The 22,500-nt window shown below is 39.9% G+C and overlaps 1 protein-coding gene across 46 annotated transcripts in view; it reads left to right on the top strand.

Annotated features, from left to right (window-relative positions):
* slo (calcium-activated potassium channel slo) overlaps positions 1 to 22,500 on the top strand; it is a 608,128-nt gene that overhangs the window by 393,224 nt on the left and 192,404 nt on the right. For 25 of the 46 annotated variants that reach the window (XM_068393346.1, XM_068393348.1, XM_068393360.1 and 22 more), the window contains exon 5: positions 2,184 to 2,275. The exons of 5 other annotated variants lie outside the window; for them this stretch is intronic. In XM_068393346.1, coding sequence (XP_068249447.1) covers positions 2,184 to 2,275 — 92 coding nt within the window. Of the gene's footprint in view, positions 1 to 2,183; positions 2,276 to 2,689; positions 2,782 to 22,500 lie in introns of all 46 variants that reach the window. 16 more of the 46 variants (XM_068393381.1, XM_068393337.1, XM_068393344.1 and 13 more) reach the window with 1 other exon arrangement.

Here is a 22,500-nt window from a genome sequence, read left to right on the forward strand (position 1 = left end):
AATAAGGTGGATTAAGTCTGGAACCTTAGGATGTTGAATTCAGATGGTTTCTGTTGAGGTTAATTTGCTTAGTTCTATATGGAAGATCCTCTTTGAGGATACCTTTACATATATCTCTCTGGTAAACCCTTATAAGATGCTGTCCAACCTCATTGTTTAAGTCAATTAATTTAACTTTGAACTGTCTGGTTCAAGGTTTGAGTGTTTTTTTTTTTATTTTGCTATTGGAATAGAAAATAATTTATTGATGAAAATTTGTTTTTTAGTTCTCTTCTGTTTTGCATTTGTGTGATTTTGATTTTATTTGGCTTGTTTTTCTCAGTTTTGTATTTATGCCCTACTGTCCACACTAACCATTACTGGACACTTATTAAAAGAACTGACTGTTTTAACCCTTCAGACATTTCTGAAATGATGTCTATTTTAGAATTTTGTTATGCCTGCATTTTGAGGTATTTGGATTGTCATCCTGTAGATTTAGAAAAAGTTTAATGACTATCTAAAAATACTTTATTAATTGAAGCTGATGAAAAATTTCTTCTAATTTAAGTTTGTAAAATTGTCATATTAAATCTACCTCTGTTAGCTTTCTCTTTAGTTGCATACATTTATGTGAATGTGCGACAATTTTGTTTCTCGTTATTTTCCTCTCTGAAATACTCATCCATAGGCTCGAGACCCACCCATCATTAGATGCCGACAGTTTCATTTGGAAGTGAATCCTTTTCCTTTTTCCTGTCACTCGTTTCCTTTTGTCAAACTTGACTCTTGGCATTTTTCTTTCTACTTACTAGACCACCTGTACCTCTCCCTTTCATCTGAAGTTTTGATCTAAATGATGCACCCACTGCCGTACTTGACTGAGGGTCTGCTAATTATATTAACTGTGATCAGTGTTTATTTGAATATTGCTCACCAGAATTTGGCAACCTACTTCCTTGGACCGGAATACTTTAATTACGTTGTACACTCCTATGGGATATGTTTCATGTTAATAACTTGCCTCTCCCCTCCATTTTCTATAATGGGAATTTTTTTTTTACTTCCATTAATGGTTTAAATGTTTACATATCAGCAGTCCACTACAATTTTATTTAGCACATATAAGTATTAGTTGTGTAGTGAGTAACATATTTCTCAATACCAAGCCAGTGCTCCTCAATTTCAAGCCAGTGCTCAATAAATTTTTTTTCCATTACATGTGTGTGCCCTTGCGCATGACTGTAACACCCTGTTAATCATGATCCATAGATACAGTTGCATCTTGATCTCCTCTCAGAACAACAAGACCTCGTGTGTAGCACAGTCCTATAACCACGTATTGTGCTAATGTAATTCCACTCCTATACAAAACCTCCTATATCCTAATTTTGTCATCTATGTGAATAGCTCATTTCCTAAATCCATGCAACTCTAATGTTTTTAAGGTATTTCTTACTGTCCTCCGTCCTTGACCATCCTGCTGCATTGTTATGATCCTTTCCAAATGTTGTTTTTGTTTTATCTTGCAGTTCCTTTATTTTATGTAGACGACCAATCGACATGATGCATATTCATTATAGGTAGAGTACTAAACCCAGTTTCTTTGATCACTGGTTGTTTAGGAGGTGATAGTCTATTTAGCTAGTTTGTCACCCTTCTTGTATCATATTGTAAACTTTCCTCAGCATTCATAGTAGTAGTTTATATATACTGAATCCACATTTTTAGTCTCCTCGACCCCTCAGCGACTTTCCATTTACCATTACAATCATTGCCTGAGGATCTTTACATGCTGACAGTAAATTCCAGATGTTTTTCTCCAAAAGGAGTATCCTTTCTGTAAACACAGTAAACATAATCCCCTTGTTGTATATTTTTTGTAGGTTTTGTCTTTATAAGTTTTGTCCACTTATCAGTATTCATTTGAAGTGTACCTTTCTTATATTGTCTATTTATCTTGTACCTTTGATATGCCTTTTGTCATTACATCCGTGATCCATTTCCAATAGTTGTGAATTCCTTCCATTTTATTTTGACCGTCTCAGCTTACGTATGTTCCTTATTTCCCTCTTGTCGTGTATGGAGCTCCCTCGTTAAACCCGCCAGTCCCACGACTCCATAACCCAGTATCCTTAGTTCCTTAGTCTAGCCCCTTGACCCATGCCGGTCCTCGTCTGACTGGCTTGCTATGGTTCCTCTAGGCTGTGTTTGCCAGCTGGATACCAGAAATCACCGAGATCGTAGGCAACAGGCCCAAGTATGGCGGCGAGTACAAACGGTCACATGGACGGAGGTATCAGTTAGGAAAGAGCCCGTAGAATCATACTCAACTTTTTTATACTCCCGTGACCCGTGACTGTTTAGGCACATGTTGCATGGGATGATCATTTAGCTTAGTCCTCCCGTAAATCATCCTCGATGGCATTTGTATTTTTACCTACATAAAAAAAAGGCCATTAAACGTGGGCTACGGGAGCCATAGGTACTTTGCCTGGCTCCCGTCAACAGAGCACGGGCATTGAGAGGTGGTCATACAATCTGGCTCATTTCACATTTATATTTGCTATATTTTCACAGCCACTGTATACACCTCAAAGCCATGTTGACCACGACGAAAGTGTGCCTAAACTCTTGCATGAAATTTGGCAACAGTGTGATTTGTGTGTTGGTGCTACTTAAAAAAGTTCTGTGCTCCATCTCTACTTAGGCAATATTCGCAAGCTGTATCCCTGAAATTATAGACCTGGTTGGGACTAGATCCAAGTACGGCGGAACACTCAAGAACGAGAGGGGAAGAAGGTAGAGTGTAGAGACCCCCCTCCCCATATAGTGTCGCCACCACTACCACCACCACCATCATCATCACTGCCACCTGTGCCATCATCTCCACCTCCTAAGAGCAACTACCATAATTGACGCACCACCTCGCTCTTTGTCACATGGATTAAGAATTTTTCTTATTAGAAATGATATAGTATCATTATAATAATGCAGTTAGTGATTGCTTACTTTATCCCATCTTCTATTGCATATCTTCCTTTTCTATAGTAAGGTCTAAGTTCATTGATCAGTTCTCACCATTTATTAAGGAGTTACATTGCATACCTAGAACCAGTTCGTATGAAGGGTAAGGGTATGTAGGATATTCATTAATACACAACAGTTAATTTTCAGGAAAGTTGGCTGATGCTAATGCAGGTTATGGCAAATAATTATGAGTTAATACTGAGAGTACAGTATATCGACTTTGCCAAAACCCTGAGCTTGACACATAATATTTGTTTTCTCTGATAGTAGATAGTTTAGATAGAATTGAAGACGTAGATTGTACTAATTACTATTCTTTGGAGTATGACTGCTTTGAAAAATGCTATCTTGAGAATGACTAAGAATGTAAGAAAGGTTTTGATAAAGGGTATATTCTTTCTCTATCATATTTAGTATAGTGGTATAGTATTTATCACTGTGCCACTATGATATGCAGAAAGAGTAATGTAATTTTACATCTAATATTGTATGTGCGAATGAAAAGTGAATGGTGTACAATAAACAAATGCAGTACTGTATACAACATTATACTGTACTTCATACCACCTAAAGTGCTATTCTAATTTTTTGTGGATAATCAATCTCACTAGTTATTCCATATTCTCTGAAAATTTTAATAGTTTTAAATAAAATGTAGATTGAATTGGCATGGCCGAGTAAAAGAGTATATTTCTGAATAGTACAGTACAGGGAAATCATTATTAGCTCTGCTATTCGGATACAATAAACACTACACTATAGTCTGGTTGATAGTCTCAGACGAAGTATATTGGGTGGCATACTGGACCATGACATGTTGCATTACTCTTAATGTTATCATTATAATATCTCTCTCTCTCTCTCTCTCTCTCTCTCTCTCTCTCTCTCTCTCTCTCTCTCTCTCTCTCTCTCTCTCTCTCTCTCTCTCTCGTATAATAACACTGAAGTGCTACACTAAACAATAGTGTACTTCAAGTGGAAGATTATTAATATAGGTGTCTTGTTTTTTTTTTTTAAATGATAGCAAGTTGCTAGTAGAGTACAGTGTTTTTTGTGTTCTATATATGTACCGTATAGGGAATGTACAAGTCACTTAATGGAACAAAAATCTGACCGATGTAAAAAATTGACATATGTCGGATCTCTTGGAACTAATTAACCATGTAGGATGGGGTATTACTATACAGTATTTGGATTTTACAGGCTCCTAGTATTTTTACGTAAAAATATGCGAGCTTCCTCTTTTCTAGCATGCTCTTACTCCAGGCTATCTTCACTGTATTTTTGCAGTCAACATTGACATTCTCCATTTGAACTTCCTGTTTGATTTTGGTTATTCTTCCCCTCGGGTGATTTTTTTTTACTATCTGCTAATAGTATATGTTGTCATATTAATGCTTATATTTTATGACAATTTTGATGAAGAATATTTCTTCTTGGTCATAGGTCATTTAAGTTGCTGGATGTTAGATAATTTGGAAGGTCTTTATTATCTTGAATAACCTCGACTTGGTTCATAATTCTTTAGGTAAGTTTAATCCTAATATGCATTACATCTGAAAAGGGGCAACATAACACACCAGGTGATTAACTTAATCTGGAAATATACAATTATCTTGATAAAGATTTGTCAATATGTACATTTCTACTGCAGTTGCCCCTCTCAGAGGCAGCTTTGACCATTCACGAGACCATTTAGGGTTATAGCCTATTGGAAACGTCCCTGCCAGACATTCTGCTGTACGGGAGTTTTAGACCTGTTCAAACTCGATAGTTTCTAGTACAGTACAGTAGTGTCTGCCTTTTCTACATCCTTGTAAGCTACACATGCGGCATTTGTGGGAGACTGTAGGTCTACCTACTGAGCCATCAGCAACCATTTCTTGGCTCTCCCTGGTCCTAGTTTGATGGAGAGGGTGGTTGGGTGTTAATCATATGTATATATGGTCAGTCTCTTAAGTCATTGGCTTACTAGGGCATTGTTATTGCCCCTTGCCTCTGCTATTCATGAGCAAACTTTAATTCTTTAAATACTTGGCTAAGCTATTTTTGGAGAAGGACTGGACTCTGACCAGGTCTAAGGTCGGGGATTGTGAAATAAGAGGTAAAAAGGACCATCGTTTTTAATCAGCCAAATTAAAAATCTTTCTGGATTATCTTAAAATTACCATATATACACACTTTTGACTGGGCAGCTTATGAATAGAGTTTCAAAGAAGTTACATATCAAGCTTTGTTGATATTACGTTAATTATTCCCATCACTTAATTGTTGGAATATTTTCCTGGTGAAGGTCTTTCAGAACTTTCCAGGTGATAGAAAAGACATCCTATCTGGGAAATATATATGTGTGTGGCACCTTGGCTTTGATAAACTCTTCTCCAGACATGGACAAAAGATTCCCAGAAGTTCTGTATTAACATTTTTAAACAAGAAACATTTCACCCCTCATGCAAGCTGACAGAGAAAGACATTTGCAGGAGAACACAGACCTTCCTGTTTGGAAGAAGATCCAATTTCTTGTTCCTTCTAGAATTGAGTGAGATTCTATTCATCCCCAATTGTTTAAGTGATTAAAAGGTTCAGACCAATGTTGGTGTTCCCTTCCATTACCTGTTAGATGTCTATTACTGTGTCAGAGATGGTTACTTGGGCAGAAGGGAAAAATGTAACCAGCTTTGATAAAAGGAACTGAAGAATACATACTGGTGATGGGATTCCCACCACAGATAGTGCTTTGACTAATCCTGGCAGTTTAGAGTGGGAATTAACCATCTTTCAGAATAGTAGAGACCTGAGTAAAATTGTTGTCCAAAGTTGCCAAATGCTATTTAGTTAAATGAAGCAAAAACTGTCTGGATATTGTGTGCATTACTGGCTGCTACAGTGATAGTAACACCCTTTAGGGTTAACCTAGAACAAGAGACTATATTGTAATGGGATGCTACATAAAATATCCTATTCATCCATGTGCCATGTTGGTGAAGTATTTTTTCCCTTAAATTCATTATAAATTCTAACTCCTGTCAGTAGAGCTCCATAGCTGCTGAATGATTTTTATCTATTTTGAATTGTCCATAATTGCTTATTAAAACTGACTGATGAAAAGCCAATTAACAGCTATTCATCAGGTATGGTAAACAATGCATGTTTAGAGCATGGTTGGTATTGTTATGCGGATGTGATATTTCAAGCTAATTAAATTCATTGATGTTAGAGAAAATATGAGAATAGGCAGGATTTTCTCCTCTTATTCCTAAGTTTAAAATACCTCTAAAGGTAAAGAAGATAGACTGGGAAATATTCTGTGATAGACAGATTTGTGAGATTGACCAATCCTGCTAAAGAAAGTCAGCTGGGTAAAACAGATGAAAATGCACAGGGTTGTGAGTTAACTAGACTTTAGAATAGTGACTTCCCAACTCTCAACCTGTCCCAGGTTTGCCACAGTGCAGGAGAAAATGGAAATGTAGGAAGGAAGAGGAAGAACCGATGATACGGGGATTAATCTCCGTTGGGTTCATGATCGTAAACATTTTTACTTTCTGTGAAATTAAGCAAAATCAACAATGGACCAAAACTTTAGAAAACTGCATGAGGCCAAAATAGTAAAACTTAGACTGTATACAAAACAGTTTTCAATTGATATAAACAAATTTAGCCCGCAATGAGCTTTAAGTGTAGAAGTGCTTATAACATTTCTCAGAGCAATTAAGCTATTCCACATCACTTCCTTTCGGATTTGGATTTGATGGAAACCAAAACAAATAAGTCAATGGCTGCCTGTTTCTAATAGGTGTAACATGAAGTAATACAGAAATCTTTGTAGCCTGCTAGTATGTTTGTCTGATACAAATACAGTGCTTATTGAAAATCTTGCAGACAGAACTTCTAAAGGAACATATAGAAAGAACTCATAATAATGCAGAAAACTAGAGTAGATCCAATTAAAAAAAGAAACAACGGTATCCTCCTCTTGTGAAAGTTGCTGTAAAGGTACCTTAATCCTAGGAGATTCAAGAACTTAATAAAGGAGTACAATCTAGCCTTTGTTAGAAAACACAGATATATTCCGTTTTAGTCAAAGGTAATCAGAAAAGGGATTTTGACGAAGGAAAAATCTATTTCTGGGGAGAGACCTGTGACGCCCGGTGAAAAAGTCCTTCTTTACACTTTTTCTGATATAAATCTTCCAAATATACCAGAGAAAGATAAAAGCATGGAATGCAGAGGTTACTACCCTCGCGCGAGCACCTCGTGAGTGTCGTGTCTACATCGGGGGCGTGTGAAAACCACTATTCACAGGCTGTCTTCCATTTAGATAACTCCTTCATCAAAGGGAAGGGCCGTAACTAAGACCCCAGAAACCACACTTGGACCACGCCACCGTCACCCACACGAACGCCCTCTAGGTCATTTTTCTGCAAGAACATATGGCTTGGCAAGGAAAGGGTGGGTCCGTACAAAAATAACCGGGAAGGGTTGCACCGGGCGTCACAGGTCTCTCCCCAGAAATAGATTTTTCCTTCGTCAAAATCCCTTTTCTGGGTCGATCTGTGACGGCCGGTGAAAATGTACCAGAGAATGCCTTCCAAGCCCAATAAAGTAATAACATAATGAGGAGAATACAATCACCATGTACGACAATAATATAATATAATAATGTAAGTAAACGTCCAATTACTAACTAGCCAAATGACATAGGGAACGTAAGGCTAAATAACTATGACAACAGGGAATCAACTGAGTGTCGAAACGCAAAAGGCATCAAACCTTACATGTCTAAGCATATCTAAACATTAAAGGAACGGTAACTACAATAACAGTTAAACCATAGGAATTAAACATGGCAAATATCATAGGGCTAACGAACTACCCAGGAGAGTGGCGACGTGGTGTGAGTGGCGGGTAGGAGGGAGAAGAGATGAGATGGAAGAAAGGAAGAAGAAGAGATTAATAGGGAGAGATAAGGCTCCCCGCTGCCATCATCGGGTATTTAAGGGCCTTTAAGATCTTTAGATGGTGGCGTTTGACAACCCAGGGGATTTCCAACCCGTATATTTTTTTTTTTTTTTTTTAAATCATCAAAGTCCCTGTTCTGGAAGTAATTGATGGAGGTATCTACTGTCCGTATATCATGAGCCTGGGGAAATGATTCCGGATTAGTATGTTTAATGAAGTAGAGGATTTGTTGCCTGATACCGTGAATGGAAATAGTACCTCCTTGTTCCCTGATAACCAAGGGGCCAGACGAGCGGGTGGCAGTTCTAGCTAAAAAGGCCTTGAGAGTAGTGACTGGACACAGAAAAAGGATCCTGGGGAAGAAGAATAATCTTCCGAGGGGAGCACCTATTTTGCGTATCCTCATTTTTAGCTAGGAAAGCTTTGTCTGGAGAAAGGAGTACTTCGGCTGAAGGGAGGAAATCTATGTTTTCCGGGTTTCGTGAGAGAGCTGCTAGTTCTGATAATCCATCACCTGAGGCCAAAGCCGTTAGAAATAAAGTCTTCCTAAGAAGAGTGATATAAGAGCAGGATTCATTGTCCGTACCCGTCGCAAGTTTGAGGACACCGTTTAGAGACCAAGAGTCCTTTTGTGGCCGAACCGAAGGTAGAAGGCTAGCACATGTTTTTGGAATAGATGAGAAATAGGAATCAGCTAGGTTAATGTTAAACCCAACAAGGAAGATCTTCTTCAAAGCTGACTTGATGGTGGTTAAAGTGCTATCTGTTAGGCCTTTGTCAAATAGGAACCTCAAGAAAGAGATGGCTAAATTCGGAGACATACGAGTATGGTCTGAACTCTTAGGGAATCTGCTAGTTGTTAACGGCCGAATCATATTGGCGAATTGTCGAGTCCCTTTTGTCTGATTCGATGAAGAGAACGTTTTCCGGTTCAATGTTCGCGTCTCTACGAGCTGCAAACTTCCTGTAGTCCACAAAGTTAGAGTTTTGGCTATCCTTGAGTAATCTGACACAGTGAGTTTGGATTACTTGGGTCAGTTTGGGGAACGGGATCCGGAAGGGACGGAGTTTCAACTCGAGGAGGAGAGGAAACCAACTGTTCTTGGCCAGTGAGGTGGTACTAAAGCCACTGCCCCCCGGAAGGAGCGTAGTTTGTGTAAAAGTTTCATTAGAAGATTCACTGGGGGAAATAGGTAAATCTTCTTCTAATGGTTCCAATCCCGGGTTAATGCGTTCATGGCATAAGCCTGAGGGTCCAGGGTTGGGGTCACATAACAAGGAAGTTTGTGATTCATCTGAGTTGCGAATAGATCTACCTGGAGGCCCGGAACCAGCCTGAGTATCCACCGGAATGAAATTATGTCTAGAGACCATTCTGACTCTAGTGGTTTCGCCCTGGATAGTGAGTCCGCTCTCACATTCTGGACTCCCGCTAGGTGAGTTGCTGACTGGAACCAGTTCTTTTCTGTTGGCCAGGCGAAGATAGTGACCAGGACCTGATTCAGGTTGGGTGACTTGGATCCTCCTCTGTTGACGCAGTGTACTACGTCTGTGCTGTCTGACACTACTCTGATGTGGGTTAACCTCGGAGGAGAGTGTCTCTTCAGGGTCAAGAACACTACCATGGCTTCGAGAACATTGATATGGGACTGTTTCATGGCGGGTGACCAAGAGCCCTGAAACATCTGATGTTCGGAGTAATCCCCCCATCCACTTAGAGACGCGGCTGTATGGAATGTCACTTGTGGAGGTGGGAATTGTAGAGGAGCCGATTTGGAGAGGTTCTTCGGTTCGGACCATGGGCGTAGTCTCATTTTCAAGACAGAGGGGATCTTCGAGACCTTGTCTCTTAAAGGTACTGTAGCTCTCTTTCTCCAAACTCGATTGATGTCTTTGAGTTTGGCTTTTAATAGGAGATCTGTTACTGAAGTGAATTGGAGAAGACCGAGGATACTTTCTAAGGCTCTTCTGGACACCTGTTTATGTTTGAGAAAAATCTTGATCTTGGAAGCTATTCCTCTTACCTTTTTGGAAGGGAGAGACAACGTGTGCTTCGAAAGGTCCCACTGAATGCCTAACCATTCTAAGTGGCCTGATGGTTGCAGGCGAGACTTTTGGAGATTGACCCGAAATCCCAGGTTGTCGAGAAATCGAAGTATTTTCTTCGTAGCTCTGTTGCCTTCTATGGCCGACCGGGCCCAAATGAGCCAACCATCCAGATAAGCAATGATCTGTATCCCTTGGTTCCTGAGTTGTTCTAACACTGTCTCTCCCAGTTTCGTGAATATCCTGGGATCAATGTTGAGGCCGAAGGGCATGACTTGAACGCAAAGGCTTTCCTGCCTAGGCGGAAACCCAGATAAGGAGAGAAGTTTTGAGCTATAGGCACATGATAATAGTCGTCGGTAAGGTCGACAGAGGTGGTGACGGCCCCACAGGGAAGTAAGGTCCGTACCTGAGAGATAGTCAACATCCGGAACTTGTCGCAGAGAATGTAAGAGTTTAGCTTTGACAAGTCCAGGTCCACTCTCAATGCCGACAAGCCTTTCTTCGGAATTGTGAACAGGCGGCCTTGGAACTTCAGTGATCGAACCCGTTTGATTGCTTTCTTCTTGAGTAACTCTGTGGTGTACTCTTTCAGGATGGGAGTGGATTTCTGGAAGAAGGTCACTGGTGGAGGAGGAGAACCTTGTGGCCATTTCCACCTCAAACCTTTAGAGATTATGCTCTGAGCCCACGGACCGAAGGTCCAATGGTCTCCAAAGTGGTAAAGTCTCCCCCCTACCGGGACCACCTCGTTGTGAGGGAGTGAATCTAGGTCCTTTCCTTCCCCGAGCCCCCTTTTTCCTAGGTCCGCCTCGATGGCAGAACTGTCTTCTACTCCTTTAGCTTCCTCTCTGGTGTCCACGAAAGGAACCTGAGGGTTCGGAGCTAGGGCTGTATGCAGGCGAGGACATCCAAACGGGGTTGGGCTGTGTACCTTGGGAATCAGTGAGGTAGACCACCTGATGAGGGGGATTCGGATGCATAGATGTCGAATCAGAGGAAGACTGTGATGACGAGTGGGTAACTGACGATTGATGGCAGTGACCCCGGTTCGTTTTGTAGGGGGTAAATCTCTGCTTCTTCTTGAAGAAAGCTTGCTTTTGGTCTTCAACCTTCTTTTTGGCAGTGAGGCCCCGCCTCACCTGCAATTTTGGTTTGCTCTCGTATCATCTTGTAGAACCTTGTTCACCTCCTCCTGAGGGAAGAGGGTTTTACCCCAGCAGGAGGAAGCTATCAGCCTGCTCGGTTCACGTCTGATAGAGGCCTCAGACAGATCGTATTTCCTACAACTAACCCGAGCAGACCACAAAGCGTGTAGGTCGATTTGGTAGGACAGAGATAGGTTCTTCGTGAATATCCGAAACAAGGTCTCAGTGGGATAAATCGAGGCTAGGGACTCCCCGAGGTGGGGTCCTTCTCTTTAAGAGCCGGCATGGCAGAACCTTCTTTGACAGCTTGAATAGTAAGACCTGTCAATTTATCCATAATAGGCAAGGTAATAATGAGAGCAGTTGTAGATATGGCGTAGGCCCCATTGTGTAGGGTGAGCTTGGAATTAGCGTACCCCCAGACCGACAACATCCTGGCCCAGACAGCTTGGGCCTGCTCTTTAGGAAATATTACCGTTACCTTCGGTACCTTGTCTAACCTAACCAAGGCATGCTCTTTCAATCGAACGAATCTGTTGAATGGGAATTCTAGTCCCGGAGGGTAAACTCTAGGACCTCTAGAGGGCGGACGCCTATGCCATCCAGAGTTATGGTACCATCTATATATGGGACATGTAAGGCAAATTTCTATGTGTTGTTTTTATCGAAGGAGGTTACTTCGATGCGTCTGGGCTGTAGGGGGAGACATCCGAGTTCCTGAACGGATCAGATTCGCCACCATATCTTTGAGCTCCGTCATAGCTCCTTGGCTTGCACTAGAATGTGTTGTATCTGCTCTTTAACCATATCCCTGATCAGGTCGGCGGGGAAGGAGGGATCCTGAGCACGACCCGCTGTCGAGGCCCTGTACTTATCGGACTTCTTCTTTTAGCAGTCACGGTTTTATGCAAGGTAATATGAACATCAGGATCCTTTGAGGGTCCTAGGCCGGTGACGCAGATAATGGCAAAGCTGAAGGCTCAAAACTCATCACCACCTACCTGCCCGTCCATGGGGTCGACGTCCAACCCTAGAGAGGACACGCCGAGGAGATAGGGTCCGCCAGATGGAGCATTCCTTCCAAATCTTGACACCCAAGGGCGGAGAGCCGCTCTTGCATCCCGGAGAGATTCATCATCATCCTGAAAGAAATGAGGGGATTAGTGATGAAGGAGAAGACCGTTCTCCTCAATAAGCGATGTATACATAAATCAAGAACAAATTAAATCATCGCCAAAGGATACCAAAAAGAAACAAATTAGAACCAACTTACATCATCGTTCAGGAGTAGGGAGGACAGCTCGTAGCAGAGCGTGCATGACTCCGGGAACCATACCATGTAGGCGGACCTTCTGTAAAAGAAAGGAGACATAAGTCTGGATGTTCCTTGAAACTCTGGTTAGTGATCCTATTCACAGGCTGGGATCAACCAAATTATCTATAAATAATAATATATATGTTTATGTATATATTTGTACATGTATATAATACATATGTCTATATTTATGCATATATTTAATTATAAATATGTATATATATGGATAAATATCCATACAACATCGTGTTCAAATAGAAATAAATTTCTACTCCGTACTTGGGATCGAACGCTAGCCCCTTCTAATGAAAAGCCAGGTCGAAACCACCCATGCCATGAGAGGCCATTTACTGTTCCTTGAGACTCTGGTCAGTGAACAGATGAATCCAAAGAAATAAATAACATAAATTGTGTGACTAATATGGTTTTCAAAATTGTTAGCTAGAGCTACAAATGAATATACTAAAATCCAGTAACCACGTAACATGTAACTATAAACCTCATCGGTAAAATAATGTTAACCCTGGTTCTGAACGTCTGAGTGATCTCTGTTGACACCGGAGATCCGGTGACAAAGGTCCGTCATAGTGAAAACGTGAACATCAGCGGTAAGATAATATTAACCTTAATGTTGAACGTGTGTGTGATCTCCGGTGAAGCCGGAGATTCGATGAAAAAGGACCGTAATAATGAAATTGTGATTAATCATGAAAAAAGGTTCGTGTGCATAAGGCCGAAGCCGGAGTCTGAGTGCCGGATTTCACCGTTGCACACCAAATATCTGACTAGTTCCCAACCCAATGAGTATCCATTATAGCGGAGTATAACTCAAGGCGGTGATTAATCATGAAAAAAGGTTTGTGTGCATAAGGCCGAAGCCGGAGTCTGAGTGCCGGGTTTCACCGTTGCACTCCAAATATTTGACTAGTTCCCAACCCAATGAGAGCTATATTAACAGTAACCACATCAATAAAACGTAAATACCATCAAACGTAATATCATAAACCCGGAGAAGAAGCGGAGGCAGGAATAACTCGTGATCGTATAAAACGGAAAACGGGAAATCCACCTCTCCTTACTTGAGCTTAAGAAAGAAAACGAGAGAAAGGGTAACTCGTAACTGTAGTAACAGAAAACGAGCACTCCATGCTCACGCTCTCATGGTTACATTATAAAGAACCAAAATCACATAATAATATGATAAGAATATTGATAAAATTGTAATAACCAAGAACGAAGAATAACGACAACGTAACAAATAAATATAAAGATATAGTCTAAAACGAGCACCTCCCGAGGCGTGTGCGTAAACTATAACCAAGGCAAGAACGTTATTCTTCACTCGTCCAAATTGGACTTGCTAGCAAAAAAATACCATAGTAAAAACAATAATAAAATAATAATAATAAAAATGGTCATAAAACATAAGTGATATAACCTAGATGACAGAGTACCAGATGGGCAATATTAACTTGAAAAACTAACGAAGCGAACAAGGCCAAAATGGCTGCCGTCACCGAGGAAGGCCAAGCCGCTTCCAAAATTAAAATCCACATTACTGGAAAGAGAACAAATGGCCGGTACTGAAAAAAACTGTCAAAACAAACTATGGTACTTAACATTGGTAAAGGTGAAGTAGCAGCGTCAGTCATGATGAATTAACGACAATCACTTGAAAACACCGAAAGCACAAAAACAATTACGACTATGCGGGCAAGTCCAAAACAGAAGGATGACCTAGAGGGCGCTCGTGTGGATGACGGTGGCGTGGTCCAAGTGTGGTTTCTGGGGTCTTTGTTACGGCCCTTCCCTTTGATGAAGGAGTTATCTAAATGGAAGACAGCCTGTGAATAGTGGTTTTCTCACGCCCCTGTTGTATACACGACACTCACGAGGTGCTCGCGCGAGGGTAGTAACCTCTGCATTCCATGCTTTTATCTTTCTCTGGTATATTTGGAAGATTTATATCAGAAAAAGTGTAAAGAATGACTTTTTCACCGGCCGTCACAGGTCGACCCAGAAAATTAATGGTTTGATAAACAAGAGAATGGCTTGAATATGCTAAGTTCAGCAGACAAAATATTCTCAAGGTAATTAGCCCTTTCTCGAATAATACCTCAGAGAGGTTTTCTGTGCTGTTGAGAGTATATACTATACTATATATACTATATCCCTGGGGAGGGGGGGCAGAGTGAAAGGGTACGAGAGGACTCGACCCGCGAAACAAAACAGCTGACTCCAATGCTCGAAGAGCGAGAGGCATCCTTGAAGTGGGGATGTAGGCGGTGGGAGGCTATCACGTGGACAGAGAGACCAGGCGTACCAACCTGGTTGAATAACCACGACATATGAATGATCAAAAACGGAAAGATATAATATAATATAATATAATTGATATGGTATAAAACATAATGAGTAGGAAAGCATGCGAATAAAATAGAAAGAGAAGGACGCAAGCAAGAGGCGAACCTTCCAGCGCGGGAAGGACCGAGCTGGGCAGGGGGGGGGCAACATAACACAAAGTCGGTGAGGTGCCGACATAAAAATATGAAAGCAAACTGCCTCGCGAGAGTCCCACTGTAACTAAAGCAACTACTAGTCGTAAATGTAATGTAATGTATCGTTTATGAAAACGTAATAACGTGGTAACATAAAAAACTAGCAGCGTCCGAAGGCGAGCTGGCATGCCAACCTAACACGAACTTTGATACCGTAGTACCATAACAACTGTATCGTAATTAACAGGATAATGAAATACCATAACAAAATAAAATAACACGGGGTGTGAACCGTGAATTACCCAGAAAGGTTCAAAACGAAAAACAATCAGTATGGAAGACTAATTGTAAAGCGTTAAGAACGAGAGAGAGAGAGGAGGTAGCCAGCCACCATGGTGGTCCCGAAGCGGAGCCGCGAACAGTGAAAATTAAAAACTGTGATAAAATAACAACTAAGGGCAAGGCTACCTCCAAAAACTCAAAACTCATAGATCTGGTACTTAACTATGACGGAGTGACAGTAGATTCCGACATCATGATATAATTCCTGGGTAAATCCGGGAAAAAGCACACACCGAAAAAAGTGAACCGCTTAAAGCAAGTGCTATAAAAGGAGTGTCGTCACTAGCGTGGGTTGGACTGTTGGTAATAGAGATCGGTGCTAGGCCTTGAACAGCACCTCGCTGTACAGGGATATTGAGAGGAGATATCTAAATGGTGCGAGGCCTCTGGTTGTGATTAATTATCACGCCCCAGTTAATTATACCGACACCTTATAGGTGAGCGAGCTGGGTTCAACCTAGCATTCCTAGACTATTTTTTCTCTGGTAAATTCATAGTAAGTTTTTACCTTAGAAATGATGTAAAAGGAGCATTTCACTGGGCGGCACAGGTCTGTTTTTTTTTCAAAATGGAAAAATTATCTTGGTTGGTATCAGCTAAATCATTACCTTACATAGCTCTTACACTTTGCGTCGAGACAGTATGATATTCTTTTGTGCTCAGAAACTCTGGTTTCTAATATGAGGCACTCATCTGAGCTCCTTATAACTGGTTTAAAGAAGCCAATAATGTTGAAACGTGATGCCATCCCTAGGGCCAGGGGAATGGCTGCATATATTAGGACTGTGTACCCTGCTTCTCATAAGTCCTGTTATCAATGTGAATGTCATGAGATTCAGGTAATAAAAGTTTGTGGCAGGCATAACAACTTTTATTTGTGTTCGATCTACCGGAATCCAGACGTGGATGATTCTATCTTCGATTGTCTTCTTACCATTATGGCTAAAATACAAGATGATAGAAAGGCTTCTTTTGTCTTTGTTGGTGATTTTAATGCTCACCATAGGGAGTGGTCAAGTTTATCTCTCCTACCGATCGCTATGGTTTAAGAGCTTTAGACTTTGCCTCTGAATCAGGCTGTGAGCAAATCATGAATGAAGCTACCCACAGGTCTGGTAATTGCTTGGACCTCGTATACACTGACTCCCCTGGCGTCATAACTGGTAAGGTTGGTTATCCAGTCGGGACATCTGATCATGCCTTGATTTCATTAGTAGTGAAGACTGAGCAGCCTGTCCCTGATATATCGTACTCTTGTAAAATTTATATGAAATCCCAAGCAGACTGGAATGGGATTTTGCATGATCTTTTGTGCTTGAATTGGTCACAATTATATAGTAGTGTAGATCCTGTTGTCCCTTTGAATGAGAATATAGTCAACATAATTGATAGGCGTATCCCTTCTCGTGTGCTAAGGTACCAAGTGAAGGACAAACCGTGGTTCAATGATGATTGTAGTTGTGCTTATTTGGAGAAGCAGGAGGCCTATCATCTTTGGAAGGGTATCAGATCAGATTTGACCTGGAATAACTATACTCAGCTTCGAGCTTTTGCTCGGAGAGTTTATGCTTCACTGAAAGGAAGTACAATTTAACCATAAAAGAAACTCTTTCTGGTACAACTCAGGAACATAAATAGTGGTCTACCCTTAAATCTGCACTCTTTGGTGTAGATGCAACAGTTCCTCCTTTACTTAAACCAGATGACTCAGTCACTCACTGTCCAAAGGAAAAGGCAACACTTTTGGCTGATGTTTTTGACAGTAAAAAGAGTAATGAAAAACTTGAACTTCCTCATTCATGTTTTCCTGAGTCTAAACTAACTAGTTTAGCTTTTTGATCTCATGAAATTAAAGCTCTGTTGATGGACCTTGATGCTTATGTAGGTGTAGACCCGAATGGTATTTTTCAATTGTTTTTTTATAAAGACAGCAGATTTCTTAGCTCCAAAGTTATCCGTTATTTTGCGCAGTTAGCAAGAAGAGAAGCTTTTAGCACTTGTTGGAAGATTGGTAATGTTACTCTATGTAAATGTGTTTGTGGTAGCTCAAGTCCCACTGATTACTGCCCAATTTCCATAACTCCCATATTATCTAAAGTTTTTGAGCGTGTTCTGCCAAAACGTCTTAATAGGTTTGCCGAAAGTAATCATCTGTTCCCTAGTTTGCAATTTGGTTTTCGTAAAGGCCTTGGAGCATGTGATGCCCTTCTTACAATCTCCAATGCTGTACAAAAATCCCTTGATTGTGGTCAGGAAGTTCGTATGATTGGCCTTGATTTTAGTGCTGCCTTTGACCGTGTTAATCATGAGGCCCTTATTTCCAAACTCAAACAGTTGGGAGTGGGTGGGTCGTTTCTTAGCATTATTATTGATTTTTTAAGTAATAGATCTCAAAGAGGAGTTGTTGATGGGCACCATAGTGAGTATAGGAATGTGATATCCGGTGTTCCACAGGGTAGTGTTCTTGACCAATTACTTTTCATACTATATACACATGACATGTGGTTTGGCCTAGAAAACAAGCTTGTTGCATATGCTGATGATGCTACTCTCTTTGCATCAATTTCAACCCCTGAATATAGATCTGGAGTTGGGGAATCCCTTAATAGAGATTTAGCTAAAATTAGTGCATGGTGCAAATTATGGGGTATGAAGTTGAATCTTAACAAAACTCAAAGTATGATTGTAAGTAGGTCAAGGACGTTGGCTCCTCAACATCCGGATCTCAGTATTGATAATGTTTCTTTAAATTTGTATGACTCTTTTAAAATTTTAGGTGTGATTCTCGACAGCAAATTTTCTTTTGAGAAACATTAGGTCTGTGTCTTCAATTGCACAAAAAATTGGCTTATTGAGAAAGTCTTTTAAGATTTTTGGTGATCAATCTATTCTGTAGAAGTGTTTTAATTCTTTAATTCTACCTGGTTTTGAGTATTGTTCTCCTGTCTGGTCTTCAGCTGCTGATTCTCATCTTAATTTGTTGGCCAGAAACTTACTGTCTATTAAATTTCTTATTCCTGATCTAGATATTAATCTTTGGCACCATCGTTCAATAAGTTCATTATGCATGTTGCATAAGATTTTTCATAACTCTGACCATCCTTTTCATTCAGATCTCCCTGGACAATTCTATCCTGTTCGTAATTCTAGGCAGGCAGTTAATTCTAATAGCCAGGCCTTCTCCATCATGAGGCTCAATACTACACAGTATTCTAGAAGTTTTATTCCAGCTGTTACCAAGTTGTGGAATGATCTTCCTAATTGGGTAGTTGAATCGGTAGAACTTCAAAAGTTCAAAGTTGGAGCAATTGTTTTTATGTTGACCAGGCTGACATGAGTCTTTTTATAGTTTATATATGACATATCTGTTTTTGACATTGTTAATAGTTTATATAGGACATGTCTGTTTTGACGTTGTTACTGTTTTAGAATGATTTATTGTTAACTTGTTCTCATCATTTATTTATTTCCTTATTTCCTTTCCACACTGGGCTATTTTTCCCTATTGGAGCCCTTGGGCTTATAGCATCTTGCTTTTCCAACTAGGGTTGTAGCTTGGCTAGTAATAATAATAATAATAATAATAATAATAATAATAATAATAATAATGTCAAGTCTGCCATGCATTCAACAAGGTTTTTGTTTACAAACCATAGAAATTATCTTCAAGGGTTCATATTTGTGAATTTCAAAATGTGTTGAAAATAAAGTTTGGTAGGTAGTCATAGTTATCTTTATACAATTAAGTCAATTACAGTACAGTATTTTGTAATTGGGTGATGCATTTGTTTATTGGTATGTTTGATTTCTAAGTGGATCTGTTGTAGTAAATAGGTAAATATTTCCTCATTGTAGATGCACTACAATTATTTAAGGAATGTAAGTTTCAGTCAGTGTTTTCTAAAGACTAATAAGAAACATGAATATAATAACAGAGCTAACAAGTTTTTCTTAGGGTGAAAAACCTAATCTAGTACAGTATTATATTGTCATCTGAAGAAGCTGACACCATAGAAAGAGAAACTGATAGTTAATAGCTTTATGGATTTGCTGTAAGAAGAGGTCTAAATATTAAACCCAGGAACACCATAAAGCACAGGTATTTAGTTAAGTACAGTACTATTTTTCAAATATTTTATTCAAGATTTAAGTTTTAATCATGATTTTCAATGTAATTTAATGCCCAAGACTTTTTTTTTCATCTTGGAAATGCAGAATTTTTTTTTTTTTTTTTTTCATTTAGATTTTAACCATTCAAACTTTGATGACAGAATTACATTTTGTATGCATAAATGTTAATATCCGTACAATTAATTATTATAACATTGTGTTTTAAATGTTTTGGTTGAAATATGAGACAATTTTTTTTTTCTGGAGAAAGGTATCGTACAAAGCAAAGGGAGCATTTTATGGTAAGGATTAGAAATGGTTATAAAGTATATGGTTATTCACCCATGGTTTATATATACTGTATATATATATATACTGTGTATATGTATATATACTGTATATATATATATATATATATATATATATATATATATATATATATATATATATATATATATATATATATATATATATATATATATATATATATATATATATATATATATATATATATATATATATATATATAAATATTTATATACAGTGGAACCTCTACATACGAATTTAATCCGTTCCAGAACCAACTTCGGATGTAGAAATTGATCGGATGTCGAAACGAATTTTCCCATAAGAATACATTGAAATAGGATTAATCCGTGGTTGAGCCCAAAAACCTATGATAACTTCTTAATAAACTACTACACATAATTTTCCCATGAGAATAATGAACACTAAATTAGATAATAGACATGTAAATAAGAAGAATAGACATGTAAATAAGAAGAATTAGCAAAAAATGATAAATAAGAAACGGGTTTTTAGCGTCACTTTACCTTAGAAACTCCAGCGCAGGTGTTGTTCGTCTTCGCTACGCAGAGAGGAGAGAGGAGACGGACGGACGGCGAGGAGGTAGAGAGGTTAACTACGATAAACGTAACACTACCGTAACTTATTCTAACTTACACTAAGTGAACTTTAACATAACTTAGCTTATTTTTTTTTTATTTTTATATTTTATATTTTTTTTTACATTTTCTTTTTTTCTTTTTGATGATTACGTAATTTTAATCACTATCACTTACATTTAAAATTGACTGAATTTCTTTTGCTTCACTCTTTTCCGTTTTCTGTGTTTCACTTTCTTCCTCTTCACTCTTTGCCGTTTTCTTCGGTTCACTTACATCCTCTTCATCGCGAGTTCGCTTCGCAGTTTTTTTAAAGAAAGCATCGATAGATAATTGCTTCGTACGGCTTTTCAGAATGTTTCGAAAGTGCGTTAGGCAAACATCATCGAATTGAGAAACTACACGACAAACCTGCAATTTCTTTGGATGGTATTTGTCGATGAAGTCGACCACGTCTTGATATTTTCCTAACACCTCTTTTATTTGCGCTGAACCTAACACATGTTCTACCTCCTCGCTCTCTTCCTCGTCATCACTCATGTGCTCCGACATAGCATGGAGTTCCTTGAGCTCATCCGTCGTCAGTTCGTCGTGATGTTCGGCGACGAGTTCCGTAACGTCATCTGCGTCGACCTCCAGACCCATGGACTTGCCAAGGGAGACGATTTCCTCTACGGCTTCCGCTGCACCGACCACGGGATCAGGTTCGGGGTTAAAACCCTCGAAATCTCGGGGAGATACTGCATCAGGCCACAGCTTCTTCCATGCAGAATTGAGGGTCCGTCGAGTTAATCCCACCCAAGCCTGATCAATGATCTTTAAGCAGTGCACGATATTGAAGTGGCCCCTCCAAAATTCACGCAAAGTTAAGTTGGTGCTTTGCGTGACATTAAAGCACTGCTTGAATAAGTGCTTGGTGTACAGCTTCTTAAAATTAGAGATGACTTGCTGGTCCATGGGCTGGAGGATAGAGGTGGTATTTAGTGGAAGATACAGCACCTTTATGAACTTGAATTCATCGAAGATATCATCTTCAAGTCCGGGGGGGTGAGCGGGTGCATTGTCAAGGCATAGCAGGCACTTTAAAGGCAATTTCTGCTCATGAAGATACTTCTTCACAGAAGGACCGAAAACTTGGTTTACCCATTGCACAAAGAATTGCCTAGTGACCCAGGCCTTCGAGTTGGATCGCCAGAAAACATGAAGCTGATCCTTATCGACGTTGTGTGCTTTAAAGGCCCTAGGGTTCTCTGAATGGTAAACAAGCAAGGGCTTAACTTTAAAGTCCCCGCTAGCGTTGGCACATAGAGCAAGAGTCAACCGATCCTTCATTGGCTTATGCCCAGGCAATTTCTTCTCTTCAGCAGTGATGTAGGTTCGACTCGGCATCTTCTTCCAAAACAGCCCGGTTTCATCACAATTGAACACCTGCTGCTCTACGTAGCCTTCTTCCTTTACGATATTTTCGAATTTCTTAACAAAGTCAGTTGCAGCCTTTGTGTCCGCACTAGCAGCCTCTCCGTGGCGAACAACTGAATGAATCCCGGACCGTTTCTTAAATTTCTCGAACCAGCCACGAGATGCCTTGAAATCATCTAAGGAAGGCTCGGTTGAACTCTCCCCAGCATCACCCACAGAGCTCTCCTCCTTCAAGTCCGTAAAGATGGCGTGCGCCTTCTCGCAGATGACTGTTTCGGTGATGGTGTTGCCAACGATCTCTCTATCCTTAATCCACACTAGTAGAAGTCGTTCCATCTCTTCTATGATAGGGGTACGGCGTTTGGAAATTATAGTGATCCCCTTAGAAGGTTTCACTGCTTTAATAGCTTCCTTCTGTTTAAGGATTGTCGAGATCGTCGACATATTACGGCCATACTGTTTAGCAAGTTCACTCACGCGGATGCCACGCTCATGTTTTTCAATAATTTCCTGCTTAATTTCTATAGAAAGCATTTCCTTCTTCCTTTTCTCACCACTACCACTGGCAAAACTAAGCCTTTTTGGACCCATGATTTACGTAAATTATCGTTAATGGATGCACGTAAAAAATCACGATTAATTCACAGTTAATATCACAACGCAAAGAGCACAACCACACGAAGCCGGCGAGAACAGAGGACTGACCCAAGCCGCGCTAATTGAGCGTCCCTCCGAGGTCGATGTGC

This window comes from Palaemon carinicauda, chromosome 19, assembly GCF_036898095.1.
Source record: "Palaemon carinicauda isolate YSFRI2023 chromosome 19, ASM3689809v2, whole genome shotgun sequence".
Classification (NCBI taxonomy): domain Eukaryota; kingdom Metazoa; phylum Arthropoda; class Malacostraca; order Decapoda; family Palaemonidae; genus Palaemon; species Palaemon carinicauda.